The following is a 26055-nucleotide window of genomic DNA, read 5'->3' as shown; positions in this document are numbered from 1 at the left end:
CTGCTGATGAACCATGCAATGCCAAGAAGGAAATGTTTGCTTACACAACGTGCTGGAAGGATCCCAGGATCACAACTGAATGTGAGCCTAAAAATTGATGGACAGCGCCAAGGAATTCAAAATATTTTTTAATCCCGTCGTAGGGCCAAGACCTAAAAATCTGAAGGTGGCAGCTAGTGATTGTAGGGACCATACAGACACACCTTGAAACAGCAGTCCAGCGGTTTTGTTTTCTCCTGCCGAATCTCACCAGGCTCCCTACAGCCCTTTGCAAAGTGCTGATGGCGGGAAAACGTTGACCCTTTCTGGGCGTAATAATATGTTTTGCATATGGATCCTGCTTTTATGGGCTTTTTTAAAAAGTGCCACATCAATGTTTATGCACATCTGTTCATTTAATCACCTGGTTTGCACCATCACAGGGTGATTAACAAGCCACCCTAAATGGGCTGGTCCTGTGCTGGTTGGATTTGCATAATTAACAAAACAGCCAGCAACCCTAAAACAGCCCAGAGGTTCTGGGTGGTTTATTAACTACTCCAATCACCCACCTTTGCTGGGTTCAACATCACAACAAGCTCAAGGGTAATTATGTAAAACCATCTGACAGGCACATTAACCACCCTGCAATTGTGCGAACTGGTCCCACTTGCAAATCTCTATCACTGGGTTTGGACAATTGCACAGGGGGAAGAAGTCATTGTGGTTTCTCCCTCGGACCCCGCGTATTCCGCATTCATGACCACCGCTTGCATAATCCCTGTGATGTAGGGTTGCAGTATAAGTTGCAGGGTGAGTATGAAGAAAACCCCACCGTGCTGAGTTCAGACAACATGCCAACCTGCACTGCATCATGGGGGGCTATGCATGCATGGGGGCTAGGGGAGAAGCCATGATGGTTTCTTTCCCCAACGTGATAGTTTGAACAGGGCCTATAAAATTGCCTCGAGAAGAGGGAGGAGGGATTCCAACTGTTACCTAATCAGTGCTCTGCATAGCCACTCATCAGCCAATCAGGGCTTTGCACAGCTGGCTCTACTGCAAGACCCACAGAAACAGTTTCCTGATGCTCAGTCCTGGAAAGGAATTAAGTCCATAAGCAAGGCATCAAGATAAATTCCAGTGCATTGGAATTGCTTTTTCCTGTATGTGTGTGTATGCATCCTTAAATACTTTTCCAGTCTGGGCACGAAGCAACATTTGTGGGGGACGTGTTATCATATAACTGTTCCCCAATGCACCACTTGAACACCACCTGAGGCTCCCCAGCCTTCACTGAGTGACGTTCTGCTTTCTCCCACCTCAACCTTGGCATCTCAATTCTCCCTCACTTTTCTCTGCTGCTCCCAGTGGTGCTAGCTTTCCAGTAGCCAGGGTGCCGTCAAAGGATGCAAAGGGTGTCGTGAGCAGCATATCAGGAAGCATTGAGCCTGGCCAACGAAACAGTAATGTTTCAATTGGCTCACAAGTTCTGAGATGCCTTCATTCAAGAGTGTGAAGTGTTATTGCCAGAGTTCGCTTCCGGATGGCAGGAAGAAAGCCAATACATCAGCATCTGTTGGCCCTACTTCTGGCCTACGCAACTTTTGACTCAGCGTGGCTGGAGGGCTGAACGCAGCCCACCAGCCACGTACGATGGCCTGCCAGGTGCGTGATGATGCCATGCAGGCCCCCAACACACCAGGTATAGCTGAACTGATAAACCTGCCCCTATATTCTCAGCTGTGGGCTGCATTTGGCTTGGCAGAGGTCACAAATTGTTCAGGCCCATCCGAGGCCGATGACGCAGGGCTCCGCTCCCACCCACCCCACGGCCGTCACACAAGCTCCACCGCCTCCGGCTCTCCTCCATTTTCCTGGTGCACCATGCAGCCCACTTTGTTGTTGAAGAGTCGAGACAAGCTTCCCTTCTGAGAGCGCCTGGCCTGGATAGTCCTGTCCTTCAAGCGACGCTTGTTCCGCTTGCAGATCTGCCGTATGTCCCAGATCCTTAGCGAGCCGTCGTGGGAAGCTGTGTACAATAGTTCATTGTGAATCTGGAACAACAGGGCCACACTTAAAGGCTGCAGCGGACAGATTGCCATCACAACAATCACAATGCAGTACAGAAGCAAAGGCCTCTCTCTCTCTCTCTCTCTCTCTCTTCTAAACACTTTTGTAGAACAGGGTTTTCTCCCTCTCTCCCATACCCAATCCCAGATGTGTGTGTGGGCTGGTAGAAGTGATGGAGAGGCACTCTCTGCAGTAACCAAACACTCCAATGTTCTGCTATTTTGGACATGGAAAAGGAGGCCTTGTTCCAGCTAGGGAAAGCACAGGAGAAGTCGGCTGCCATCTTAAAAGCCAAGCTTGGCATTCAAAGCAGAACTGTGTACATGGCACGAGGCCACCCACCACCCTCTGGCATGCCCATGGGTCTCCAGACAATCTTTGACCTCTTCCTGTTCCTGGATAGCACTTCCAAAATAGCGATTATGCTCCAGCCACCAGCCCTAGAAGAGTCAACAGGTAAATGCATTCAGCAGACTGTTAATGTTTACCTTCCGGCTTAAGCCAGAAGGAAGAATTGCCAGTCCAGTTTACACCACACTCACACCTTTTAAGCCATTCAACAGCACACCTTTGTTTCCAACGAGCCACCAGAGACCAGATTTTCTCCGTTGCTTGAATATTAATAATAAGATTTCGGACATATCAGCAGCATCCTCTCAGTCCAATAGCTAGGACTCCTTTGACCCAAAGAAGCCTCATTCTCTTCCACAAGAGGAATCTTGTAGAAACCTGCCCCCCCTTTCCCCTCTTTCATTTATTATATTAAAAACACAACACAGTAACATAGTATCATTTAATATAACACAATATAACATAGTAACTATTTTATGCTATGTACAGATTGTAAGGAAGGGGTTAAGTGTACAAAGAATTGCTGTTTTTAAGAATTTTTATTCATTGTCTATTGTCTGTTATAGAATTGCAGAAGTACCGCTTATCTCTCCACCTGGCCGTGGGCGTGAGGCCATCTCCTGGCTCCGTCAAGGCGAGAGAAGTGGCCTTGGGGCAATTTGCATCTGTGAAGGGAAAAAAATGGCCCATCTGGAGGGAGGGGGGAGTAGAATAGCTGAGTGGCCATAAAAAGTCTACCAAACGTGGGGCCTGGCGCCTGACCTGAAGGACACCTGGCTGGGGAAGTATATTCTGTAACAATGTATTAGTATTGCTGGTATTGGGGTTCAGGGTGTTATTTCTGTGTCAATTTTAGTAGCTAATCTGATGTGATGCTTGCCTCTTACCCTTCCAATTTCAAAAAAGGATTGGGCCTAACCCTTTCAATTTGAGAGCTGTGTGCTTTATTCCAAGATCTGTGCAAAATCCAGTGGACAGCCGGTTTGGCTGAGTGTGGTTTCCTTTACACAGATAACCTTTAAACAATCAACAATAAGAAATCCCAGGACCTGTTAAAAACCGTCATAAGCTGTCAAATGCCTGGGTAAAGATGAAGGACCTATACTGTGTAGATTCAATCTCCTAATATTAGTACAATAAGTATACTTTGTATTCAAGTGTAATTTTCATATATGTTGTGTCTTATCTATTGTTATAAGTATTCACACTGCGTTGACTAACGTGTTGTCTGCACTGAGCTGAAGTCTACCCTTCCACAAACTAAAGGCTTCAATATGATGGGGGTGGGTGGCTTTATGTATTTCCTTTCTTCCCTTTATCCTCCTCTCCTCACAACAAGACCCCTGCACACTTCCACAACTTCCTTATAAAACTACAGGCTGCTTCCCATCCCAGAGTATGACAACGGACACACGCAACACACTACACCCTAAGTGCTCCTTTTAATCTTCAAGCTATGAAGCCCTGAGAAGTGATGAATTCATGCTGAGAGTGCAATATCTACTCAGAAGTAGACGTTGTGTTCAGTGAGACTTACTCCTAGGCAAGAGGTGTATAGGATTGCATCCTGAATCTGTGAGCCCGGCTTTAAAGCCAATAGGGACAGCAGATACAATCCTAATTTTATTTATACTGGGTTGAATCCAAGCTTTGCTGAGGACCTATGAATTGGGGGTTATGATAAGCAGCCAGGCAGGAAGTCCTGGAGGGCTGGACTGTACCTCCTAGACTGCCAGTTGCCTATTCCTAACCAACAGCAAAACTTTTGGCTGGATATTGTGAATCAATTTCCATGAATGGGCCCAGTGGAGGCTGGTGACTCCATTGTCAGTTGGGTTGTAATTCACTCTGGTTTCAGTCAGAACCACCTTTGATAACTCCTTTTGAGTTCTAACTGGTTCTCACCGAAAGCCATAACAGATTCACTGCCCCACTGAGAGCCACCAGCCTCCACTGAATGGGCCTGATACTTATTTTAAAGCCATCTAAGCAAATCAGCTTCATTTGGGATTTTCTTTTCATCTCCCACTTCCACCATTTTACAGGAATCCGCCCTCAGCAGCTAACAGAGGGAGCCTCTTAGTAAAGTGCTTGCGATAGAAGTAGCATCCAACCATTTGTGCCCCACATAGCTTTAGCCAAATGCTTCCCATCTGCAGATGATGAAGTTCAAAAAGCAAGCAGCTCACCTGGATGCAGTTAATAACCAGTTTGTGTCCTCGAAACACTCTTTGAAGCATGCCGGATTTCGTATTAAAAGCTCGGGCACAGGCATCGCCACTTCCTGTAAACACTGTAACGAAAACAAGGTGGTGGTGGTGGGACTTTTTCAAAATATCTTGTTTTATTCATGGATTAAAAAATTTGCATCCTGCCATTTTGAACCAAAAAGGATCTACCTGCCAGCTAGCAAAGACAAGACACAAGAAAACAAAAAAACAACACTTATATGTACTTTAGTTCCTTTTTCAATGTATTGGAACATCAAGATTGGCGACTATAAAAAAATATAATTGAGAAGATCCCCAAGGATCCAATTTGATCGTATAAAAGGGGAAAGGGAAGAATAATGCAGGTGAACATGAGGTGTTAGGTAATTTGGAATGACACTCCTATGGGAAGTATTGTCAGTTGTTTAAACCGGTAATCCATCTTGACAGGAGAGCAAAATAACACTCAATAAAGAACAATACGTCTCAGGCAAGTTATAATATATTTCTTTTCTTTTTTTTATCCTCACAGCTATCCTGTGAGGTAGGAATGGATAGGCACTTTCATGAGGAGGGGAAACTACCATGGGTGGGCAACTTGTGGCCCTCCAGATGTTTCGGCCTACAATTCCCATGATCCATTACCATTGGCTATGCTGGGTAGGGTTGATGGGAGTTGTAGGCCCAATCATAAAATCATAGAAGGGGCCTATAAGGCCATCGAGTCCAACCTCCTGCTCAGTGCAGGAATCCACCTTAAAGCATTCCTATAGAATCATAGAATAGTAGAGGCCACATATTTAAGGTGACCATATAGAAAGGAGGACAGGGCTCCTGTATCTAGAAAAGGGAACTTCAGCAGATGTCCTTTGTATGAATGGAGCACCTGGTGAAATTCCTTCTTTATCACAACAGTTAAAGCTGCTGTATCTGGTCAAGAGGGCAGGGCTCCTGCAGCTTTAACTGTTGTGATGAAGAGGGGATTTCACCAGGTGCTGCATGCATACAAAGGACACCTGCTGAAATTCCCTTTTCTATACAACTGTTTTTTTAAAAAACATTTTTATTTATTTTCTACAATGCTTAAACATACACCATTACAATTAAAGAAAACAACATACTACATAAATGTTGAATAAATGTTGAATATCATAATATCATATCTACATAACATAATCAAACATAACATATAAGTGCACCCCCCACACTTATTCCTGATTCCAAAATCTCATACTTTCTTCTGCTGGTGGTTTCCCACTTCCCTTAGAAAGCACAAATATTAGGAACTGTTTCCAAATTCCTTCAAAATCATTTATTTTAGCTATACCTCTTCTCAATTTAATATTACAAGTCAGTTTATCATTAATAGCTATATCCCAAACGTCTTTATACCATTCTTCAATACAATAATCCCCTTGAATCTTCCAGTTCCTAGCTACAATCAATCGTGCCGCAGTCAGCAAATTCGATATCAATTCCTTAATTTCTTTTTTACATTTAAAATCTTCAAATAGTGACAGTAATGCAACTTTTGGTGTTCGTTCTATCTTCATTCCCACTATTTCTTCAATCTTGAAGAATTGAAGCAGTTATAGAAACAGTTAGAACTTATAGAAACAGTGTTCTATACAACTGTTAAAGATACAGGAGCCCCGTCCTCCTTTCCTTATGGTCACCCTACACAAGTCGCCTACTTCTGCTCTATCTCCAACACCACCCAACTTTTCATGTTTTAAATTTACAATATTCACTAAATAGCAAAAATGCAAACACATACAAAATAAATCTTAGAATGATGACATAGCTTATAAATTGACTATGCAATCCTATACATGCCTACTCAGAAATAAGCCCAAATGAGTTCAATAGTACTTACACCCAGTTAAGTGAAGATAGGATTGCAAGCTAAGTAAAAAATAAAGACCATATATATCTATGTAATTCACTTTCCTATCTTTTGGGCACATAGAGCAAATATAGCACCGGATGTAACACAATCAATGAATCACTACTTAGCAATCAGGATGATATTTCCTCTTCTGACCACAAGTTAATTGTTTGGCTAACAGAGCAAGTCATTTTCAATCTTAACGTCTTCCAAAAAGAGGCATTTGGAATGCATTAGTTATTCATTTTTGTGCAATTGAAACAGGGCACCGTCTACTTTGAAAACGTATTCTATTACACTGACCTAAAATTATTACAGGTGCATCTGACAAAAATAACTGAGCCGCTGTTGCCCTTAAAATCCAAACAGCTGTAGTCCCTACACACACACACACACACACACACACACACAAGCTTCCAAACAATTTGAAATGGTGCTATGCACATCAGATTTACAACTGCCAAGTTGTTCCAAGTACTGATATCAATAAACCATTAATTTATTTCCATCTTCTAATCTGGGTGTGGGGACTGAGTCACCCTTAATAATCTCTCCAAGGCCATTTATCCAGAGCTAAAGTATAAACATTCAGAGTTTTGGACTGTGTTTTTTTTTTTCTGGGGTGGGTGGGTGGGTTGGTATGCAACTGGTTTACCAAGCAGATGGCTAAATTATTGGTTACGTTTTAACCAATACTTAAAACTTCACAATTATACTTAAATACATTTTTATGTATGTTATTTAAACAGCACTATCAGTGTACACATGTTTGGAGGGAAATTATTTAGAGGGGAGAAATATGAGTGGGAAAGGGTTACACACACACACACAGCTGCTTCTTATCAAACTGTACCAAAATACCCACCTAAAAAGCTCCAGAGTGCAGACAGGGGCCTCTGCACTTCCAGGGATGGAACCCCTACCAGGTGCAGGGAGGAAAGAACATTAGGGGTGAGTTAAGTCAGGTTGCTTACCTATAAGTTAAGTTCTTTGAGTGGTCATCTATGCATTCACACATATGGGCTCTGCGCATATGTGTGATGCATAGAGACCACGATGAAGAATACATATTTACATGTGATATCTAACCTAATGCATCCTTAACTGTGGTGTAGAGGCTAAAGTGTTGGACTGGGAATCGGGAGATACAGGTTCTAGTCCCCACTCGGCCATGGAAACCCACTGGATGACTTCGGGCCAGTCGCAGACTCTCAGCCCAACCTACTTCACAGGGTTGTTGTTGTGAGGATAAATTGGAGAGGAGGAGGATTATGTACGTCGCCTTGGGTTCCTTGGAGGAAAAAAGGTGGGATATAAATGCAATCGTCATCATCACCATCATCATCATCAACTGTTTTCTATCTTTGTAGCTAAAACATATCTGAGTGGGCTCATGGCTGAGTGGGGATTTGAACCAGGGGCAGAGAGGAAGTAGGATGGGGGAAATATTGGGGAATCTATTGGAACTTACATATCCCAGCATGGTATTTCAAAGTACTGACGCTGTGTTTGTGAGGCTTGTATGTCCGGATTCGTTCCCCAGTATCAGCCAACCAGCATTTCACCGTCCGGTCTGCGCTCCCTGAATATAACCATCGATTCACAAGCTAAAAAGAGGGGGGGAAAGAGAACTTTCGTGAGGGACTATCATTGGAAGCCACTGTCATCTTCTGTCCCACCTTTCTCCTGGAAAAAAAGGAAGACGCAAACAATAATTGCCAGGCTGAAAGCTACACTGCCATCAGAGCTGTAACGCAAACCTCTGAACTTACGTCCTACATGCAGCCAAGACTCCCAGTGGGCCATCAAATGGCTCTGAGAGGTCAAAGAGGAACAGACAAAATAACACTCACTTTGCTAGTGTAATTAGGAGTAGATCCTTTAAAGCAAGGTGGGGAGCCTCGGGCCTCCTGGAGAGCCCCAGGCCTCCTGGGGTTCCCATTCCATCCAGCCTTACCCCGCTGCTATGATACCACGGGTTTTCGCCATGAAGGAGCATCAAAGCAGTGCCATGAAGACACCACCTAAGAAAGGAACTTTTGGAATGGATTATCTCAGTACTATTTGTAACAATGTATGTGGATCACTTTCAACCTTCCTAAGTGCTCTGTTAACTTGTTGTTGAAGTAGTACATGCAATTCAGGAGGTTATACACATCCACCTTTCTCTAAATGGATAAGACACCAGGTTCAGTGTCAGATGCTTGTGAGGATCAACTGAATGTAAGAACATTAAGAAGAAGAGCCCTGCTGGGTCACACCAAAGGGTTGCCGAGTCCAGGATCCTGTTGCCTAGGGGGGCAACCAGATGCTTATGGGAAGCCCCAAAGCTGGAAGTGAGAAACCTCAGAGCAAGACATTGGAAGCCCCAAAACTGGACATCAGTGCATCTGGAGATATAAAGAATCTTCTCTGGATGTACTCCTGACGTAAAAGGTACTAGATTAGGGATACTAACTCATAGCTGACCAGCTGGACTGGAGAAAGCAGGAAACTCAGCATAAAAGTATATTAACATGAGTCATTTTTTTTAACATTTAGGGCAATTACAAAACTGTAAGGGTGTCATCGGGAGTGGGGGGGATCACATTTCCCTACTGTAATTTTTCTGTCCCACAATAGGGACAAGCACTTTCTCTTTCTTTACACGGGGAAGAAAGAAAAAGCTGCCCATTCAATGTGCATTTTTATCGCCCTGCTTTTCCTACACACAGCAGGAATTGGCAGCAAGTTTCGCTTCAACCCAAAAAATCTGATTTTCCGGGTCTTATTTTGTCACGGGAAAAAAGAGCAGGAGGAGCGGGAGACACTCGGGAGGCGGGCAGCATCGTCAGAAGGACCCGCAAACATCCGTAAGTGGCCCAGTAATGAGCGTGCTATAAAACGCTCATCTGATGATGCTCTAAGAAGCTGTACATCCCATTGCCAGAGTCTTGCATTTCTCCTACCAATAAGTATTTTTAAGTTACTTTCCTCTACAGAAAACTTACATGAACAATTTTCTTTTTAAAAAAGAGACCAGTTAACTTTGTCATTCACAAAGCCTTAATTTGTTTTACCCCCACCCCGCTGCCCCCCGCAATCCTCCTAAAGGAATGCTTGCCTCCAGAAGTGATCCATTATTTTAAATAAAAAAAAAATGTTTCCACTACATTCATTTGGCTAATGGAATGGAAAAACAACTGGAGCCTCAGGCTTAAGGTATCCTATATCATGAGGCACATACCAAGTATGCTACAGGGAAAGGCTATACGAGATCTTTCTTCCATTTATGTTCAAGATAAAATAAAGTAGTCACTCACTGCAAAACATGCTTTTAATTACTTTCATTAGAAAGACAGGCAGGACTTTCATCAACATGAGCAGAGATTAATTTTCCATGATTAGAAAGGGAGGGGGGAGGGAGGAAAAGCCCTTTGGACAACAGTTTTTCCCAAACATATCCAAACCCCAACAATGGCTGGTTTAAAAAATGACTGGGGAGACACAATTCCCAATTATAATTTGCCTGTGGCTTGAAGAAGCAGCAAGGGCTTTGTTGCTGTGTTTTTCTTGGCTGGCTTTGGAAAAAGGCTTTGTTCATTCTGGCTAATTTCCCATCAGAGCGGCTGTTCGAGAAAAGCACAGCAGATCACGGAAAGCAAGAGCGTACAATTGAACACGGACCTCTTAGAGCATGCTTGTACGATGGCAGCTGCCTGTGCTCTCAGTTCAGAGCTAAAGCAGAAACGTCCCTGAAAGAGACACATGCCTATTCTTCTGGGAGATTCCCTTAGTGCAGCCTTCCTCAACCTGGGGCGCTCCAGATGTGTTGGACTACAACTCCCAGAATGCCCCAGCCTGGTTGGGGCATTCTGGGAGATGCAGTCCAACACATCTGGAGCGCCCCAGGTTGAGGAAGGCTGCCTTAGTGCCATCACGATGCCAGCTGAGGTCCATGAAGCCCCAACTGGTCCCATAATCATTGCTTCTGTTCATATGGATGGGGTGACCAGCATGGGGGCATTTAGCCTTTGCTTAATATGGCAAAGACTGAATTGCTTGTTTTTCCTCCTAAACCTTCTCCTCATCTCTCATTCTCTCTTACTGTCAATGATGTTACGCTTACTCCGGTCAAGGAAGCTCGTAGTCTTGGCTTTATACTTGATTCCTCGCTCTCCTTTATTCCTCATATTGAGGCAGTAGCTAAATCCTGTCGTTTTTTCCTGTATAATATTGCCAGGATTCGATCATTTTTGTCTGTCTCTTCTGCCAAGACTCTTGTTCATGCATTGGTTATTTCTCGGTTGGACTACTGCAACCTTCTTCTCTCTGGCCTTCCTTCTTCTCACATCAGTCCGTTGGTCTCGGTCCACCACTCTGCCGCTAAGATCATCTTCTTGGCTCGCTGCTCTGACCATGTTACTCCACTTCTGAAATCTCTTCATTGGCTTCCAATTCACTTCAGAATCCAATATAAACGTTTCCTGTTGACCTACAAAGCTTTTCACTGTTCTAGCTCCTTCCTATCTCTCCTCTCTCAACTCACACTATTGCCCCGCTTGTGCTCTTCGCTCCTCTGATGCCATGTTTCTCCCCTGCCCAAGGGTCTCTACTTCCCTTGCTCGGCTTCGTCCATTTTCTTCGGCTGCCTCTTACGCCTGGAACGCTCTTCCAGAACATTTGAGAACTACAAGTTCAATCGCAGCTTTTAAAGCTCAGCTAAAAACTTTTCTTTTTCCTAAAGCTTTTAAAACTTGATTTTGCTCTGACTTTTATACTGCCTGTTTGGTGCATTCACTTCCCCTCCTTATTGTTTTATTATAATTTTATTAGAATGTAAGCCTATGCGTCAGGATCTTGCTATTTTATTGTTTTACTCTGTACAGCACCATGTACATTGATGGTGCTATATAAATAAATAATAATAATAATTAGTTCAATGGTGCTGAGAACATCTTCGTATGCCAAAGAGAGGGGGGAATCATGGAAGTTCATGCGACAAATTTGTTAGACAATACTACATGAGGTGATGGCCGGTACTTGCTTTTATCCAGCCCTGTAATACATGGAGTAAGAACCTTCTCTGCTACATTTATGGATGATTAGGGCAGCTTTTCCTCCCACTTGGCTCTGCCATATTCATATATACAGACAAAAAGGGTGGTAACCCCTGTTCACATGATTGATTCAGCCCTGGAAAGCTTAAATTGACACCTATGCATTCCCACCGTTTGGAGAAGCAGCTGCAATAACAGTAACTTGTAAGAGAAGATTCCACCTATGATCTCCTCTTGCTGCACAGAACAAATATCAATTCCTTCTGGACCAATAGCATGCAAGAACAACCAGTCAAACTGCCCTGTGGTAAATGCAAACAGATAAAATCCTTATACTTAGCCTTAGTTATCCCAACCTTTCTCCAAAATTTCAGAGAGTCCGTTTATCCCTACAATGTTCTTGTGAGGTAGGCCAAAGAAACAAGGTCAGTTCATGTACCTTATGCAGTTACTCAGTATTGTGACCCAATGAGCCACGGCTGCACGTTTGAAATCACTCCGTTGAAAGGCAAAGTGTTGTGCTTTAGGCGACAGGAGGTGATACTTGATCTGAGCCCATGCTACTTGATCTGTGACAACCCTTCCATACATAGAAATCACCGATTCATGCTGCAGTCACTGAATGGTGAGCATCATGTGTGAACCTGCACTGTAGCTTTTTCAAGGCCATTCAGAGCTTTATTACACCAGCGTTATACTGTGCAATCACTGCGAATTGCGTGCAAAGGACTCCGAAGTTTTCCAGCTAAAAATCTGCTTTTATTGTGAAGTACTCCCATGTATCCTGCTTTAATTGCCATTCTTAACCGAAAGAAGTGCAATATTTTGCTACTAGTTTTCAAGTGTGCCATTTGTTGTTTTCCGAGCAGCCACTGGGGTGCAGGAGCAGGATTTGAAGAAAAATTAAACAAATGCTTACATCTGCATAAGCTTTAAAGATAAAGACATCAAAATTGGCACAGTACTAGATATTAAGGAGAGCTTTAAGCATACCAAATTTGAATCGGATTGGATCATCCATTGATTTTTTTTGGTTATTTTTTTACATTTCCCCCCTAAAACCCATTTCCTGATATGCAAAGGATCTAGCCACCCGGTAGCAACAACAACAACGCTGACAGCTTAGCGCTGTAGGGGATAATTCCAAGGAAACAGGTACGTGGGATGAGGCTCTCAGTGCGCTTTGTTTCCGAGTAAGATTTCAAGCTGGGGGGAGTTTTACGTCCAAGACCAGCACCTTACACCACGACTCTCTACTCATCTGCAAACTATAATGATGAAGAGAGCCTTCTTTTGGTGGATGCCACATGATGCTTAAGGTGAGGAGGACAACGAGGATGATCAGGGGTCTGGAAACAAAGCCCTGTGAGGAGAGACTCAAAGAACTGGGCATGTTTAGCCTGGAGAAGAGAAGATTGAGGGAAGACATGATAGCATCCTTCAAGGACTTGAAAGGTTGTCACACACAGGAGGGCCAGGATCTCTTCTCGATCTTCCCAGAGTGCAGGACACGGAATAATGGGCTCAAGTTACAGGAAGCCAGATTCCAGCTGGACATCAGGAAAAACTTCTTGACTGTTAAAGCAGTATGACAATGGAACCAATGGCCTAGTGAGGTTGTGGGCTCTCTCACACTAAAGGCCTTCAAGAGGCAGCTGGACAGACATCTGTCAGAGATGCTTTAAGGTGGATTCTGGCATTGTTCAGGGGGTTGGACTCGATGGCCTTATAGGCCCCTTCCATCTGTACTGTTCTATGATTCTGTGATTCTATAGAAACAATCTCCCTCTGCAACTTTGTGGGGCCTCTTCTTTTCCAGTAATACAAATCTCTTCTTCAAGCGGTTGGGTGGCTTCTCACAAAGAGCTTTCCCCATGGGACCCCATGTGGAATCCTCTCCCTCCTGGTATTCGGGAGGCACCAACTCTGGCAGGTTTTAAGCATTTGTTCAAGACCCATCTCTTCACTCAAGCTCTTCCCTGAACAATAGTTTGTTTAGTATTTATTTTTAGCTTTGGTTTTAAATATGTTAAACATTTTAACTGATGAGCTTTTGTATTTATCATGATGTATATTAATTTCTGATTTTGTAAAGTGCTTAGGGGGTATTTTTTTTAATAAGGTAAATGAAATAAATAAATAAAACCATGCCTATGCTGCTCCATTTTTCAATGGCTACCATACCACACAGGTAATAAGAAGAATCAGCCATTACTTTTAGGTATGGGAACACACACATACACACACACATCCTCAGAGGGGTCCTTCCTAGGACTGCTGCTGAGATCCTTCTTTTACCTAGGAATGCCAAGGCTCAAACCTAGGACCCTGTATGGAAAGTCAATGCACCACCACTAGACAGTGGCCCCTCACCAAGTTAAAATGAAAAATGGGGCTCTCCAGGAAATCCACAGCAATTGACAGGCAGTGGCGTCATGTAGCCAAGGCTTGCAGGGCCGCAGGGCCAGAACATTTGTATTAGCAGGGACACTGACATTATCATCTGCCATCCTGCTCAGGCTTTCCTCTTCTCTCTGATCTTAGCTGCAGTCCTTACACTAGCTAGGTGGAAATGAGTATTCCCAGCCACAATGGGCCTGTTCACACATCACAACAAGCCACCAAAGGTTAATTCACTCATGGGACTCCAGGATGTGCAACAGCCGGCATTTTGCATATGAAAGCTACCAGAGCAGTCTGACCCAGGTGTACAGTCTGACCCGGGTGTACTGCGGCTTGTCGTGTCATAAAAACCCAGTGAGGGTTGTTGTTGGCGTGGTTAACAAACCACCCACAATCCTAAAACAGGACATGGGTTGTGGATGGTTTATTAACCATGCCAACAACCCACCCTTCCTGGGTTTGCACGACACGACAAGCCGCAGTACACCCTTGGCATGGCTTGCATACGCCAGACGGCAGTTGCTGCAAAACACGGGAGTCCCTGTGCGTGAATTTAACCCATGGTGGCTTACTGTGTGATGTGAACCAGATCTATATATTGTTCCCTATTATGATGCAAAGTATTTTGAGGTGGCTTGGGTTGGATGGGCAATTAAGACCCATTAGCTTTACAACAGACCAGCTCCTAGCAGATGAAAACTCCTAGAACTGTTTTGTAGGTATGGATCAGCACAACTGCCTGCAATTTTGGGCTCTTCTTGGTGGTGTGGCTATGGAGACTGTCATGATGAGCACCTGGACTTCAAAATGTACCTCTGCACCACTGTTGACTGACATGTCCTGCATAAATGTAGCTGTTCAAGGTTATTTCTGTACCTTTCTGTACATGCATCTGGAACTTTCTGGCCGTAGTTCACAGGAGCACGCTCCACGCTCCACTCACAGCCAAATGCAGAACCTGGTTCTATTTCTCCTCTTTGCCTTGGTCAGTTGTTTAAATAATCTCATCTGTACACACATTCACAGTAGCTCTACTTTCCCCAAATCTCTCCACACTTCTGTGGGCAGCAATCCAGCAATCTTTCAGCAAAACCTTCATTTATACCTATGGCACTGACAAGTTAACCACCGCCACTTGGACCATTTCCTCACAGCTTAATCCTTTACATGTCTACTCCGATGTTACGTTCTACTGAACTCAATGGAACTGGCTCCCAGGTAAATGTGTATAAGATTGCAGCCTTAACCTCTGAATCATGTGCTATCTGATGGAGCTGTAATTTGGGCATTGCGTTGCAAGCTCGTTAATCTTCATCATGTCAACATCTCTCTCTTCAGCACGAGGTTTGTTTTGTGACAACCAGACTCGAGCCGCTAAATTCTCCAGAGCAGCGATTCTTAACTGGGGCCACATGCTCTACCAGGGGGCGATTTACAAATCTTGGGTGCCATTCAGAATTTGGGTGGGTGGGGGAATTTGATATTTTAGGCAGCTGCTTCTGCCCTTTTGCAAAGGCCTCTGAAAACCAGCTGTTGTATACTGCACAGCCCACCCCAAGGATAAAATCCCAGACTCTGAATTTCTCCCCCAGGCCCTTAAAAAGTTGCACACAGCTAAGAGGGGTCAAACCGGAAAGCCCCCCCCCTGCCCCCAAGGCTGGCCCAAGTCATTTTGCTGCCTGAGGCAAAGGACATGTGCATGGACTATGATTCTCATCACCCCTGCCTATTAGCCATGTTGGCTAGAACGACTAAAAGCCAGAGTCCAAACATATGTGGAGTACACTTGCTAGCTAGGGAAAGCCTGAGACCATAGCTAGATGGGGCTATGTCCCTGGGATCGCCCCGGGATTGTCCCTGTGCGTCCACATGACGCACAGGGCATCCTGGGAGCAGGGAGGAATGATCCCTCCTTTCACCGGGTTATGGCCCTACAGTTGTAGACCGCTTTTTCCCCGGTCTTGGGCTAATCCTAAGACTGCGGAACATGTGGGCGGGCGTCGCGGTTTGCCCCGGCTCCTCGAAGTTACTCACGAGGAGCCAAGAACTGCACACAGGGCGCAGAGTTCCTCAGGAGCTCTGTGCCCATCGGGGGTGGGGTGGGGGGAGCAGGAAAAATTGTTTTAAATAAAATACCTCACATTTTTCGCTCCTGCGCTCGTCTCCTTTAAGAACAAAAAAACCCAAAATGGCGGGCGCAACGTCCTCTTCCTCCAAGGCCAGCGCACGTAAATAGAGGGGGAGATATCGCGATAACAATATCGCAAGAACCTCACCCCTCCGTCGCGCTAGACCCGTAGGGCCTGAGAGGTCAGAAATAAGGAAAGGGATTCCTTGTTAGCAGTAACACTAAGGAGGGAAACGCTTCCCTTATCTTCAATCTCTCCCAAGAGACCAGAGATAAGGGAACTGTTTTCCTTGCTAGCACTAGGTAAGGAAATCCTTCCTTTCTCTTCAGTCTCTTGAGAGATCAGAGACCCAAGGTGCATCTTGGATATCTCCTTTAGAGTTCCGACCAGAGCAGATTCATTGTCCCACTGACATCAAAGCCACCAGCCTCCACTGGCCAAGGCTTTAACCCATGATGGTAGATAACCGGCCTAAAAGCCATGCATTTTAATGCCTGCCCATGGCAGCAGATATGATCAGATTCCTTGTACTCCTTTTGGCACATCTTTGAAGATGTTTCAATAAGAATCAAAGGGCAAGAAGAAGTTTCTTCCTCTGATCCCTAGATAAGGCAGGAAAAGCCTCAGCTAGGAGAAAATTCCCTAGCTGGAAAATTCAGGCAGGAAAGATCTGGCACTGTTAACGTACTGAGGTAGAGTTACTTCAGGTTGCTCTATCATGGGGGTATCTTGGACTGACTGACACATTTTGAGGGACATTGTGGAAATACTGTGGACAGGTAAGTTAGATTGGGGAGAAGATGGGGGAAGAGAGATATTCCCCACCTTTTCTTGTGACAGACCTGAATCTTGGGTCCCTCTAACTGAATGTAATTACTACTCCTTAATTACATTAAAGGGGTGGTTATTTTCTGAGCGGTTTCCTCTAAAATTATGCTTCTGCATGACAATGCTATGTTCTACATACTGTTTCTAAGCCCAGATAATAATAATAATAATAATAATAATAATAATAATAATGAATGCAATGAAATTCAGTGACACCAAAACATTAACATTTGTAGTCCTCCTTCATTCTGCCCACCAGACACTTGAGAAGTTCTGCTGTCGGCCCTCCTTCCTCCTGAGTTTGATCAAATCTTATTACCTGCTCTGGGATCTGCTGGACCTTAAATATACACCACCCATGCTGCAGCTTTCAAATACTCTTTCTTGTGATGGATATAAGAGAGTGCCATTTGTATCAAGCTGTGGTCGTCGTCTTCTTCTTCTTCTTCTTCTTTAAATCCTTATTCTTCTCACCTGTGACCATGCCCACCAGACCGTCTCTTATTATCCTTCATACTGACCCTGATCAGACAACACGCTAAGCCACAGTGGTTAAGCACTTTGAGCTAAACATTACAGCTTAGCGTCTTGTGTGAATCATGGCTTAACGTTTCGTGAGAAACAATCCTAGCCATGGTGGCTACCAAACCATGGTTTAAACATGCTCACTAACCATTTGCTGCAAAAGGGTTAGTGGCCTAGCCATGGCTTAGTGTGTTGCCTGAACAGGCGCACTGTGGTTTCTTACCTACATTGGTTTCTTCTACTGTTTTCTCTTCCCAGCAAAGGCCACCCTAGGCAGTTCTAAGCAGCTACCCCACCTTTGGTATAAACATGACCAGTGTCTTACCTCTAGGCAAATAACCGATCCTTGGTGTTCTTTGAACACTCTCAATTGCTCGCCAGTCACAATGTTCCATGTCCGAATGGTGTAATCAGTGCTGCCTGAAAAGAGCTCCCTATTCGGAGCATCAAGTATAAGGCATAAGACGGCCCCAGTGTGGCCCAGCAGGGTTTGGTGGCAACGCCCGCTGGACACCCACCAGACCTTGACCGTGCAGTCTGTGCTCCCTGTCACCAGGAAGTCCCTGCTCAGCTTCTCCTCCTCCAACTCTTCTTCTTCTGAATCCTCGAGGACATCCCTGGAGGAGTAGAGAGCCAAAGTCAGGACACAGTTCCGGTGGCCCCGGAACTCCTGGATGGGCTTCTCCTTATCCATACTCCAGCAACGTGCTGTCCTATCATAGGAGCCGCTGAAGAGATAATCCTTGGAAACCAGGATCCTGTTGGGAAAATAGCCACACGTCAAAATGTCCCCTCATCACCCTTGCTTAAGTATTGAGAGGGACTCAGGGTGCAATCCTATGCATGTCTAAAGGCCTACAACTCCCAGCATGCCCCAGCCTGCCATACTGGGAGTTGTAGGCCTCTTTTCTGTCTAAACATGCATAGGAATGCGCCATTAATAGCAATGGGATGGCCTATACATAAAACATCCCCAACCATAGATTGCTGAAGCCTCCAAGGGGGAAGTGGAGTCCACATTCAGCCCTCTGAGGCAACTTTTCCACTGCCAAACTGCTTTTACCGTTAGCCTCTCTTTGTTATATTTCACCTGACTCAACCGTACTTGACCCAAAACCATTGCTTCTTGCCCTACCTATGGTGATGGTGATGACAATCAGATGTTCCCATTCTTTGAAATTGTTTAAAATGTTTAAATATTGTCAGTTGGTGCATACACACGCACACATGAACACACAGTGTGATCTTCTTTTCTCTGTTCAAACTTTTTTCAGCTCCTTCAGCCTGTTCTGATAGGATTTGCTTTTTAGATCCATACAAAGCAAAACTGTGCATGACTATGCAGAAGTAAGTCCGATTGAATTAAATGAGGCTTACTCTCAAGGAAAGGTGTGTATGATTGCAGTCTTAGACTGGGTTTGGACGACACAATAACCCATGATGGATTAAATAAACCACAATGGTTTACTTAACTTCATGGGTTATCGGGTCGTCTGTCGGGAATGTTTTGATCCAAGATGGCTTCTTTTCCCCAAACAACCCAGTCTAATAACCAACCATTTGCAGTGTGGGTTATCTAAGTCATTGTGGGTTACCATGTCATCTGTCAGGCACCGTGGGTTAATTTGCTTACCAACAGAGTCACATGGCAAGACCAGTTCAGAACATTGCCACGCTCTATTCTTCGCTGCTGTTCTCTGTGTAATGGAAAGAATGCTACTGCGGCATTGAGAACAGCTGAAACCTGCTACTGCAGTAGCATCAATAGGTTAAATGTGCAAGTGCACTTTAGTGAATGAGCAAAAAAGCACAACTACGGCGTTAGGAAAAGCTGAAATCGGCTACTGTGGTAACGTTAATGGGTGGGGCCATAGCTCAATGCGATACAGCACTTGCTTTGCATGTAGAAAGTCCCAGGTTTGACCCCTGGCTTCTCCAGTTAGGAGGAAGAAAGAATCCTGCCTGAACTTGAGAGCCATACTCCGTCAGTGTTGACAATACTGGACTAGACGGACCAATGGTTTGACTCCGTATAAAGCAGCTTCCTATGTTCCTAAGAGATGGACAAATGTGCTTTAGCGAATGAGCAAAAGAGCGCTACTGCGGTACTGGGAACTGCTGCTGCACCCCTGGACAAGAAGCATAAATGGGCTTAAATACCGCAACAGAAAATGGCAGGAGGGCTGCAGCGGGACAGGGGCTGGGGAATAAGTCAAATCACACACAGTACCTTAATAAACTACGCACAGTAACTTATTAGCCCAATTCATGTAGAGGGCACCATTAGGGTGACCATATGAAAAGGAGGACAGGGCTCATGTTTCTTTAACAGTTACATAGAAAAGGGAATTTCAGCAGGTGTCCTTTGTATATATGGAGAACTGGTGAAATTCCCTCTTCATCGCAACAGTTAACGGTGAAGGAGCTATACTAGAGTGACCAGATTTAAAAGAGGGCAGGGCACCTGCAGCTTTAACTGTTGTGATGAAGAGGAAATTCCATCAGGTTCCCCATATATACAAATGACACCTGCTGAAATTTCCTTTTCAATACAACTGTTAAAGATACAGGAGCCCTGTCCTCCTTTTCATATGGTCACCCTAGGCACCATGGACTAATTAAAGAAATAAGCTAATGTGCATAGTTTATTAAGCTATCATGGATTAAACCTCGGTGGTGGGCCTTCTTTGTGGTGGCACCCACCCTCTGGAGTACCCTCCCTCATGCAGTTCGGGAGGCAGAAAACATAATATCTTTTAAACATCTCCTGAAGACATACCTTTTTACACAGGCTTTCCTTGGACTTTAATGTAGCTGGTTTTATATTGCCCTTTAAACTTTTAATGTTTTAAATTTATACTTGTATTTTATAGTTTTTGATTGTGCACTGCCCAGAAAGCTTCGGCTGATGGGCAGTGTAAAAATGTAATAAATAAATAAATAAGGTGATGTCCGTAGCCACCCTTAATCTTCTTTGTAGCTTTCCTCTCAGGTTTTTTTAACTGAACTATTAACTTCACAAGGAACTATTCTGCTAGTTCCTTGAATTTGTCACTTTTTAAAACTAGGGGGTTCACCTATATTGCCAGACTGGGAAGAGAACAAATTCTAGGGCAGATATGCTTGCCCTAAAGTCTCAGTCTATGAGCTAATGCCAATGGCTGCACCCAGCTAGCCTGAGATTTCTCACACAGTGGCTCTTTGTAAACTCATGGTGGCCAAGCAAGTTTTATCATGGCCCTACAATCCCAATGGTGATAACATTCAACTCACTGCAGATAACTTACTCCCAAAGAGGTTACAATAAGCCGGGGGGGGGGGTGAATTTACAAGTGGTCACCACACAGCAGTGATGATCTGTATCCAATGAATGTTGCCAATTTATCTAGAAAATTTGTCTTTTTTAAAAAAAAAAAACACATTTGGCAGCAGACACCCGAAAAGGATCACTTATGGCTTACACATAAAGTGCACGTTCAGTATAACGAAAACAAGCTCTAGCTTTAAGCTTCTCTGGGGGTAATCAGCAGTAAGGCAGAACTCCAACTCTTTAAACAAACCCTTGGCTGTATCCTTTTTTTTACTACTAAGACTCATGCTTAACACAATGCTTTTTAATCTCTTTATCAGGTGCATCTGTTACCAATTGAGCTGGAATTTCATTCCCAGCAGTGGATTTGGTTTAGTTCCTCTTTGCTTTTCTGCTGGTCTCCTGTCCCCGAACTGTAGCTGTGTCAGCGTTGTTGCTAGAATAAACTAATCATGCAGCCAAGAGCACGTGTAGAAGAAATTCAGACGAATCGTTTGTGCAATGCAACACAAGGGAAACCACAGTTTTAAAAAGAACAATGAATGGGGGACCAGGAGCAGCGTCGGGGAGATATTAACTGCTTTCAGGTTTATTTATTATTATTATAGTTATATCCCACCTTTTTGCCTTTCAAGGAACCCAAGGCGGTGTACACAATCCTCCTCATCCTCCTCTCCAATTATCCTCACCACAACAACCCTGTGAGGTAGGTTGGGCTGAAAGTCTGTGACTGGCCCGAAGTCACCTAGTGCGTTTCCATGGCCGAGTGGGGACTAGAACCCAGATCTCCCGACTTCCAGTCCAACACTCTAGCCACTATTATTATTTATTGCACTTATATTCCACCTTTTTTCCTCCAAGGAACCCAAGGCAGCTGTAGGGTGACCACATGAAAAGGAGGACAGGGCTCCTGTATCTTTAACAGTTGTATTGAAAAGGAAATTTCAGCAGGTGTCATTTGTATATATGGGGAACCTGGGGAAATTTCCTCTTCATCACAACAGTTAAAGCTGCAGGTGCCCTGCCCTCTTTTAAATCTGGTCACTCTAGTACAGCTCCTGCACCTTTAACTGTTGCGATGAAGAGGGAATTTCACCAGTTCTCCATATATACAAAGGACACCTGCTGAAATTCCCTTTTCTATGTAACTGTTAAAGAAACAGGAGCCCTGTCCTCCTTTTCATATGGCCACCCATGGCTGAGTGGGGACTAGAACCCAGATCTCCCGACTTCCAGTCCAACACTCTAGCCACTATTATTATTTATTGCATTTATATCCCACCTTTTTTCCTCCAAGGAACCCAAGGCAGCATACATAATCCTCCTCCTCTCCATTTTATCCTCACAACAACAACCCTGTGAGGTAGGTTGGACTCAGAGGCTGTGACTGGCCCAAAGTCACCCAGTTAGCTTCTGTGGCTGAATTGGGACTAACACACTGACTGCAGATGGGAAGATAGAGAGAGAAAAGCTCAGACAATTTTAAACAAAGACCTACCTGTTCACAATGGACGTGTGACCTCTGTAAACAGCCAGGCATTGACCTGTCATCACATCCCACTTTCTGATGGTGTGGTCTGCACTGCATGTGAAAGCAACTTCATTTTCTAAGTGACAAAAGGTGATGTAGCTTTCATGCCCTAGAAAGAATATATAGAACTAAAAACGGTCTGTACTGAAAATTACACATTGGGACTTTAATTTATAAAATAAAAGGTTTTAAGCTGAGGACTGACGTAGAACTTCAAGGGCTCTTAGGGCAAATATACACTAAAATGGTGTATCATGGCTTCCATCAATGGATTCCTGAGAATTGTAGTTAAGTGTGCATATTTGGAATTCACTTTAGCTTCCTAGCCATCCAATTTACTTAAAGAGCTGCACTACACCAAGAAGAGGGAATGATTACTAATCATATTTTAAGTCTGGGGTATAGATATGTATTTATGCAGTTTCTTCATTTTCCTACTGTCTAACATAAACCCACCACAATCCTATATTTCAAAATGCATGCAATAGCAACCCAATCCTATGCATTTCTTAAAGATAAGTCCTACAGAGATCAATGGGAGCTACTTCTAAGCAGCCATACAATTGCACCCTAGAAGAGGTAAAGATTAAGTTCTCCTATACATGGTCTCTGTATTTTAAGGGGTGTGTGAAAAGAATGCAATCTATGTGAAAGATGACTAATGCTTTGGAAATTCGGGGTTTTTTTCTGACTCAAGGAAAGGAATGCTTTCTTTGTTTCAATATGATTTCTTTCTTTAAGTCCACAAGTTCCTTGTTGAATGGGTATTTCTTTCTATGTAGTAGGCCTCCTCATTCTTTAACCATTTTTAGGTTAATCTATAGGGGAATTGTATTTAAAGAGGTATCTCTCATTCTAAAGATAAAGACAATTTTGAGAGTCAGCAATTAAGCACTTTGGACCAGCCCAGTGGGGTGGTATTTATTCAGCTGCAGAAACTCCTGTTGTTCAATGGAACAGTTTATTTGATGGACTGAGGTATCAAGAAACTCCAGGAGGACAAAAATAAAAAGATACAACAACGCATACAAAAGAGCTGCCACCTCTCACACCAAGCAAAGGCACAATTTCGCCCGCACCTAGTCACCTGGGGCAAGTCAAAATGTTCCGGGGCAAGCCTTAGGTAACAATATCTATCTGGCTGCACATTTTCCCATTTGCTCTTTCCCAGTTAGAACTGTGGCCTTAGCTAGACCTAAGGTTTATCCCGGGATCGTCCCTGCCTGCTCCTGGGATATCCTGTTTGTTATTTACATGAACAGGGATGACTCCAGGACAATCCCGGGATAAACCTTAGGTCCAGCTAAGGCCATAGTTTCTTGGCCTTCCAAGATGAAAGGAGGTCCATTAGCTCCTTCTGAGGGCTAAACTAGACAAGACATTTGTCATTTACTCGTGCCTGGTTGATTTTCGTTGAGTAAATAGCTGGATCAGGACTATGGTGTGAGGGGAGAGGCCTTTAACCCTTCATTCCCACTGTGGTCCTGATTAGAATATCCCCACTCCAGTGCGTCTGTTATTTTCAAAGGGGGGAAATTCCCATTGTCACCCATTGCTATTGTGCTCATTATTTGCTTATGGATTTCCCATAGGAACCCAGTTGGCCACTGTGGGAACAGAATGTTGGGCTAAGCAGGCCTTTGGCCTGATCCAACATGGCTCTTCTTATGTTCTTAAGACATCTGGATCCACTGCAACTTGTAAAAAAGAACTACACATTTATCACACGAATGATAAGAGTCTAGAAAAGCCCTCACTCAAAAGGTAGCTGGACATCAATTTCAATGGGGCTGTTCACACAACACGCTAACCCACACTCAACCACTGAGTCTGGGTTGTTTCTTGAACCATGGGTTAGCATGTTGTCTGAACCCAGGACAGTTCCCACAGGGTGGCTTGTTAACTACCCTGAACAACGCAACAACAAACCATGGGTTCTCAGGGTGGCTTGTTTGAGAAAAAGAAATCATACTTTATATGCTTTCTATGATTCTATGCTTTAGGGTGGATTCCTGCATTGAGCAGGGGGTTGGACTCGATGGCCTTGTAGCCCCCTTCCAACTCTGCTATTCTATGATTCTATGCTTTATAGATTATCTTCGTCATTCTCCCTTCAGAACCTACGAGGCCTCGCTTTCTAAGCCTCAGGTACCTGAAGGCATCTTGCAGGGATTCTAAAAGGGCAGAAACTTCCAATTATACACTCTCAATGGGCCCCTTGCCACAGTGAGCCTACCTTCTCACTGCCATTGTCACCAACTATTATTATTATTATTATTATTATTATTATTATTATTATTATTATTATTACATTTGTATACCCCTCGGAGGACGGCAACAAGAGAGAGGGCCTTTTCTGTGGTGGCCCCCCAATTGTGGAACAATCTCCCTGACGAGGCCTGCCTGGTGCCGACATTGTTATATTTTCAGCAGCTGGTCAAGACTTTTCTCTTCTCCCAGGCATTTAGCAATATGTAATTAATCTGGGTTTGTTTTTATATGTTTTTGTGAATTTAAATTGTATATTTTTGTGATTTTAAATTTTTGTATATTGTTTTTAAGTGTTTTTATCCGGTAAAGCAGCAGTTTCTGCAGCTGAAACTCTCCCCACGACCTGAGTTCGATCCCAGCGGAAGCTGGTTTCAGGCAGCCGGTTCGGGTTGACTCAGCCTTCCATCCTCCCGAGGTCGGTAAAATGAGTACCGGGGAAAGGTAATCATGGCCGGGGAAGGCAACGGCAAACCACTCCGCTATAAGGCCTGCCAAGAAAACGTCAGCGAAAGCTGGCGTCCCTCCAAGAGTCAGTAATGACCCAGTGCTTTCACGAGAGGTTCCTTTCCTTCCAAACTGCCCAGAGAGCCTCGGCTATGGGGCAGTATACAAATGATAATAATAATAATAATAATAATAATAATAATAATAATGCTCCTCATCCTCTTTCTCATCACTGCTACCACTTGCTTACTTGACAGCCAGATTGCCAGTAGGCCATGGTATTTGCTGCTGTTCCTTCTCACTACCACCATTGCCTGGGCCAGAGAATTCCCGGGGGGCTCTTGCCAGTGGGCCCTTGGCAGATGATCAGCGATGCCTACCCTTGATACTAGCAAAGGGCACATTTACCATACCTTGAAAATGGGCCCGACACTGACTGTCAGCCGTGCTCCAGAGCCGGGCAGTGCCGTCTTCACTGCCTGTCAATAGCCACTGCCCGTCTGGACTGAGGCTGAGCCAATTGATGCCTCCCTGGTGATCAGTGCAAACTTTCAGTGCTGAACTACTGCTCCCCATTCTGCAGGATCCACCACAAGGCAGGGGCTGAGATAGGGAGGCTCATAAACGCCCAGCCATTCTAGGAATGCAAGTAGGCTTTGTAACAGCAGACTGCATCTTGTCAACTTCAGCCCTCATCTTCGGAGCAAACAAACAGCAGGGACAGTTGACTTCTGCAAACAAAAAGAAAACAAGGGGATGATGCTCAAATCCTGTGGGATTCCTAGATCACTCAGGCACGCAGCCATATTACACCAGAAGATCCACCCTTGAGCTTGCCAACACCTGTGCCTTCCAATGAAAAATACATATGAAATTTATTTATTGCATTTCTATACCACCAATTAAGCCAGAATTCTCTGGGCAATTCACAAAACAAAACTTAAAAACCATAAAATACAATAACATAGTAAAATCTAATATAAAAACGTGAAAGTTTAGAACAGAATAAAAACAAAATAAATAACAAGGTAATAAGCCAGCAGCAGTGTGAAGATCTAAAACCACTGGGAAAAT

At 44.1% G+C, this 26055-nt stretch overlaps 1 protein-coding gene across 1 annotated transcript; it reads right to left on the bottom strand.

Annotated features, from left to right (window-relative positions):
* Window positions 1-1817: 1817 nt before the first annotated feature.
* On the bottom strand, window positions 1818-25557 carry WDR86 (WD repeat domain 86). The gene is made up of 6 exons (XM_063147320.1): window positions 25395-25557; window positions 22234-22375; window positions 17751-18183; window positions 7973-8108; window positions 4593-4696; window positions 1818-2036 (listed from the first exon to the last, which is right to left on the bottom strand). The coding sequence occupies exons 1-6, from the start codon at window positions 25555-25557 to the stop codon at window positions 1818-1820; spliced, it is 1197 nt and encodes a 398-aa protein (XP_063003390.1).
* Between the last annotated feature and the right edge of the window lie 498 nt (window positions 25558-26055).

The sequence above is a fragment of the Elgaria multicarinata genome, chromosome 1, assembly GCF_023053635.1.
Source record: "Elgaria multicarinata webbii isolate HBS135686 ecotype San Diego chromosome 1, rElgMul1.1.pri, whole genome shotgun sequence".
In the NCBI taxonomy this organism is placed as follows: domain Eukaryota; kingdom Metazoa; phylum Chordata; class Lepidosauria; order Squamata; family Anguidae; genus Elgaria; species Elgaria multicarinata.
The sequence above is the reverse complement of the archived record's forward strand: the minus strand, read 5'-3'. Positions and strand labels throughout refer to the sequence as shown.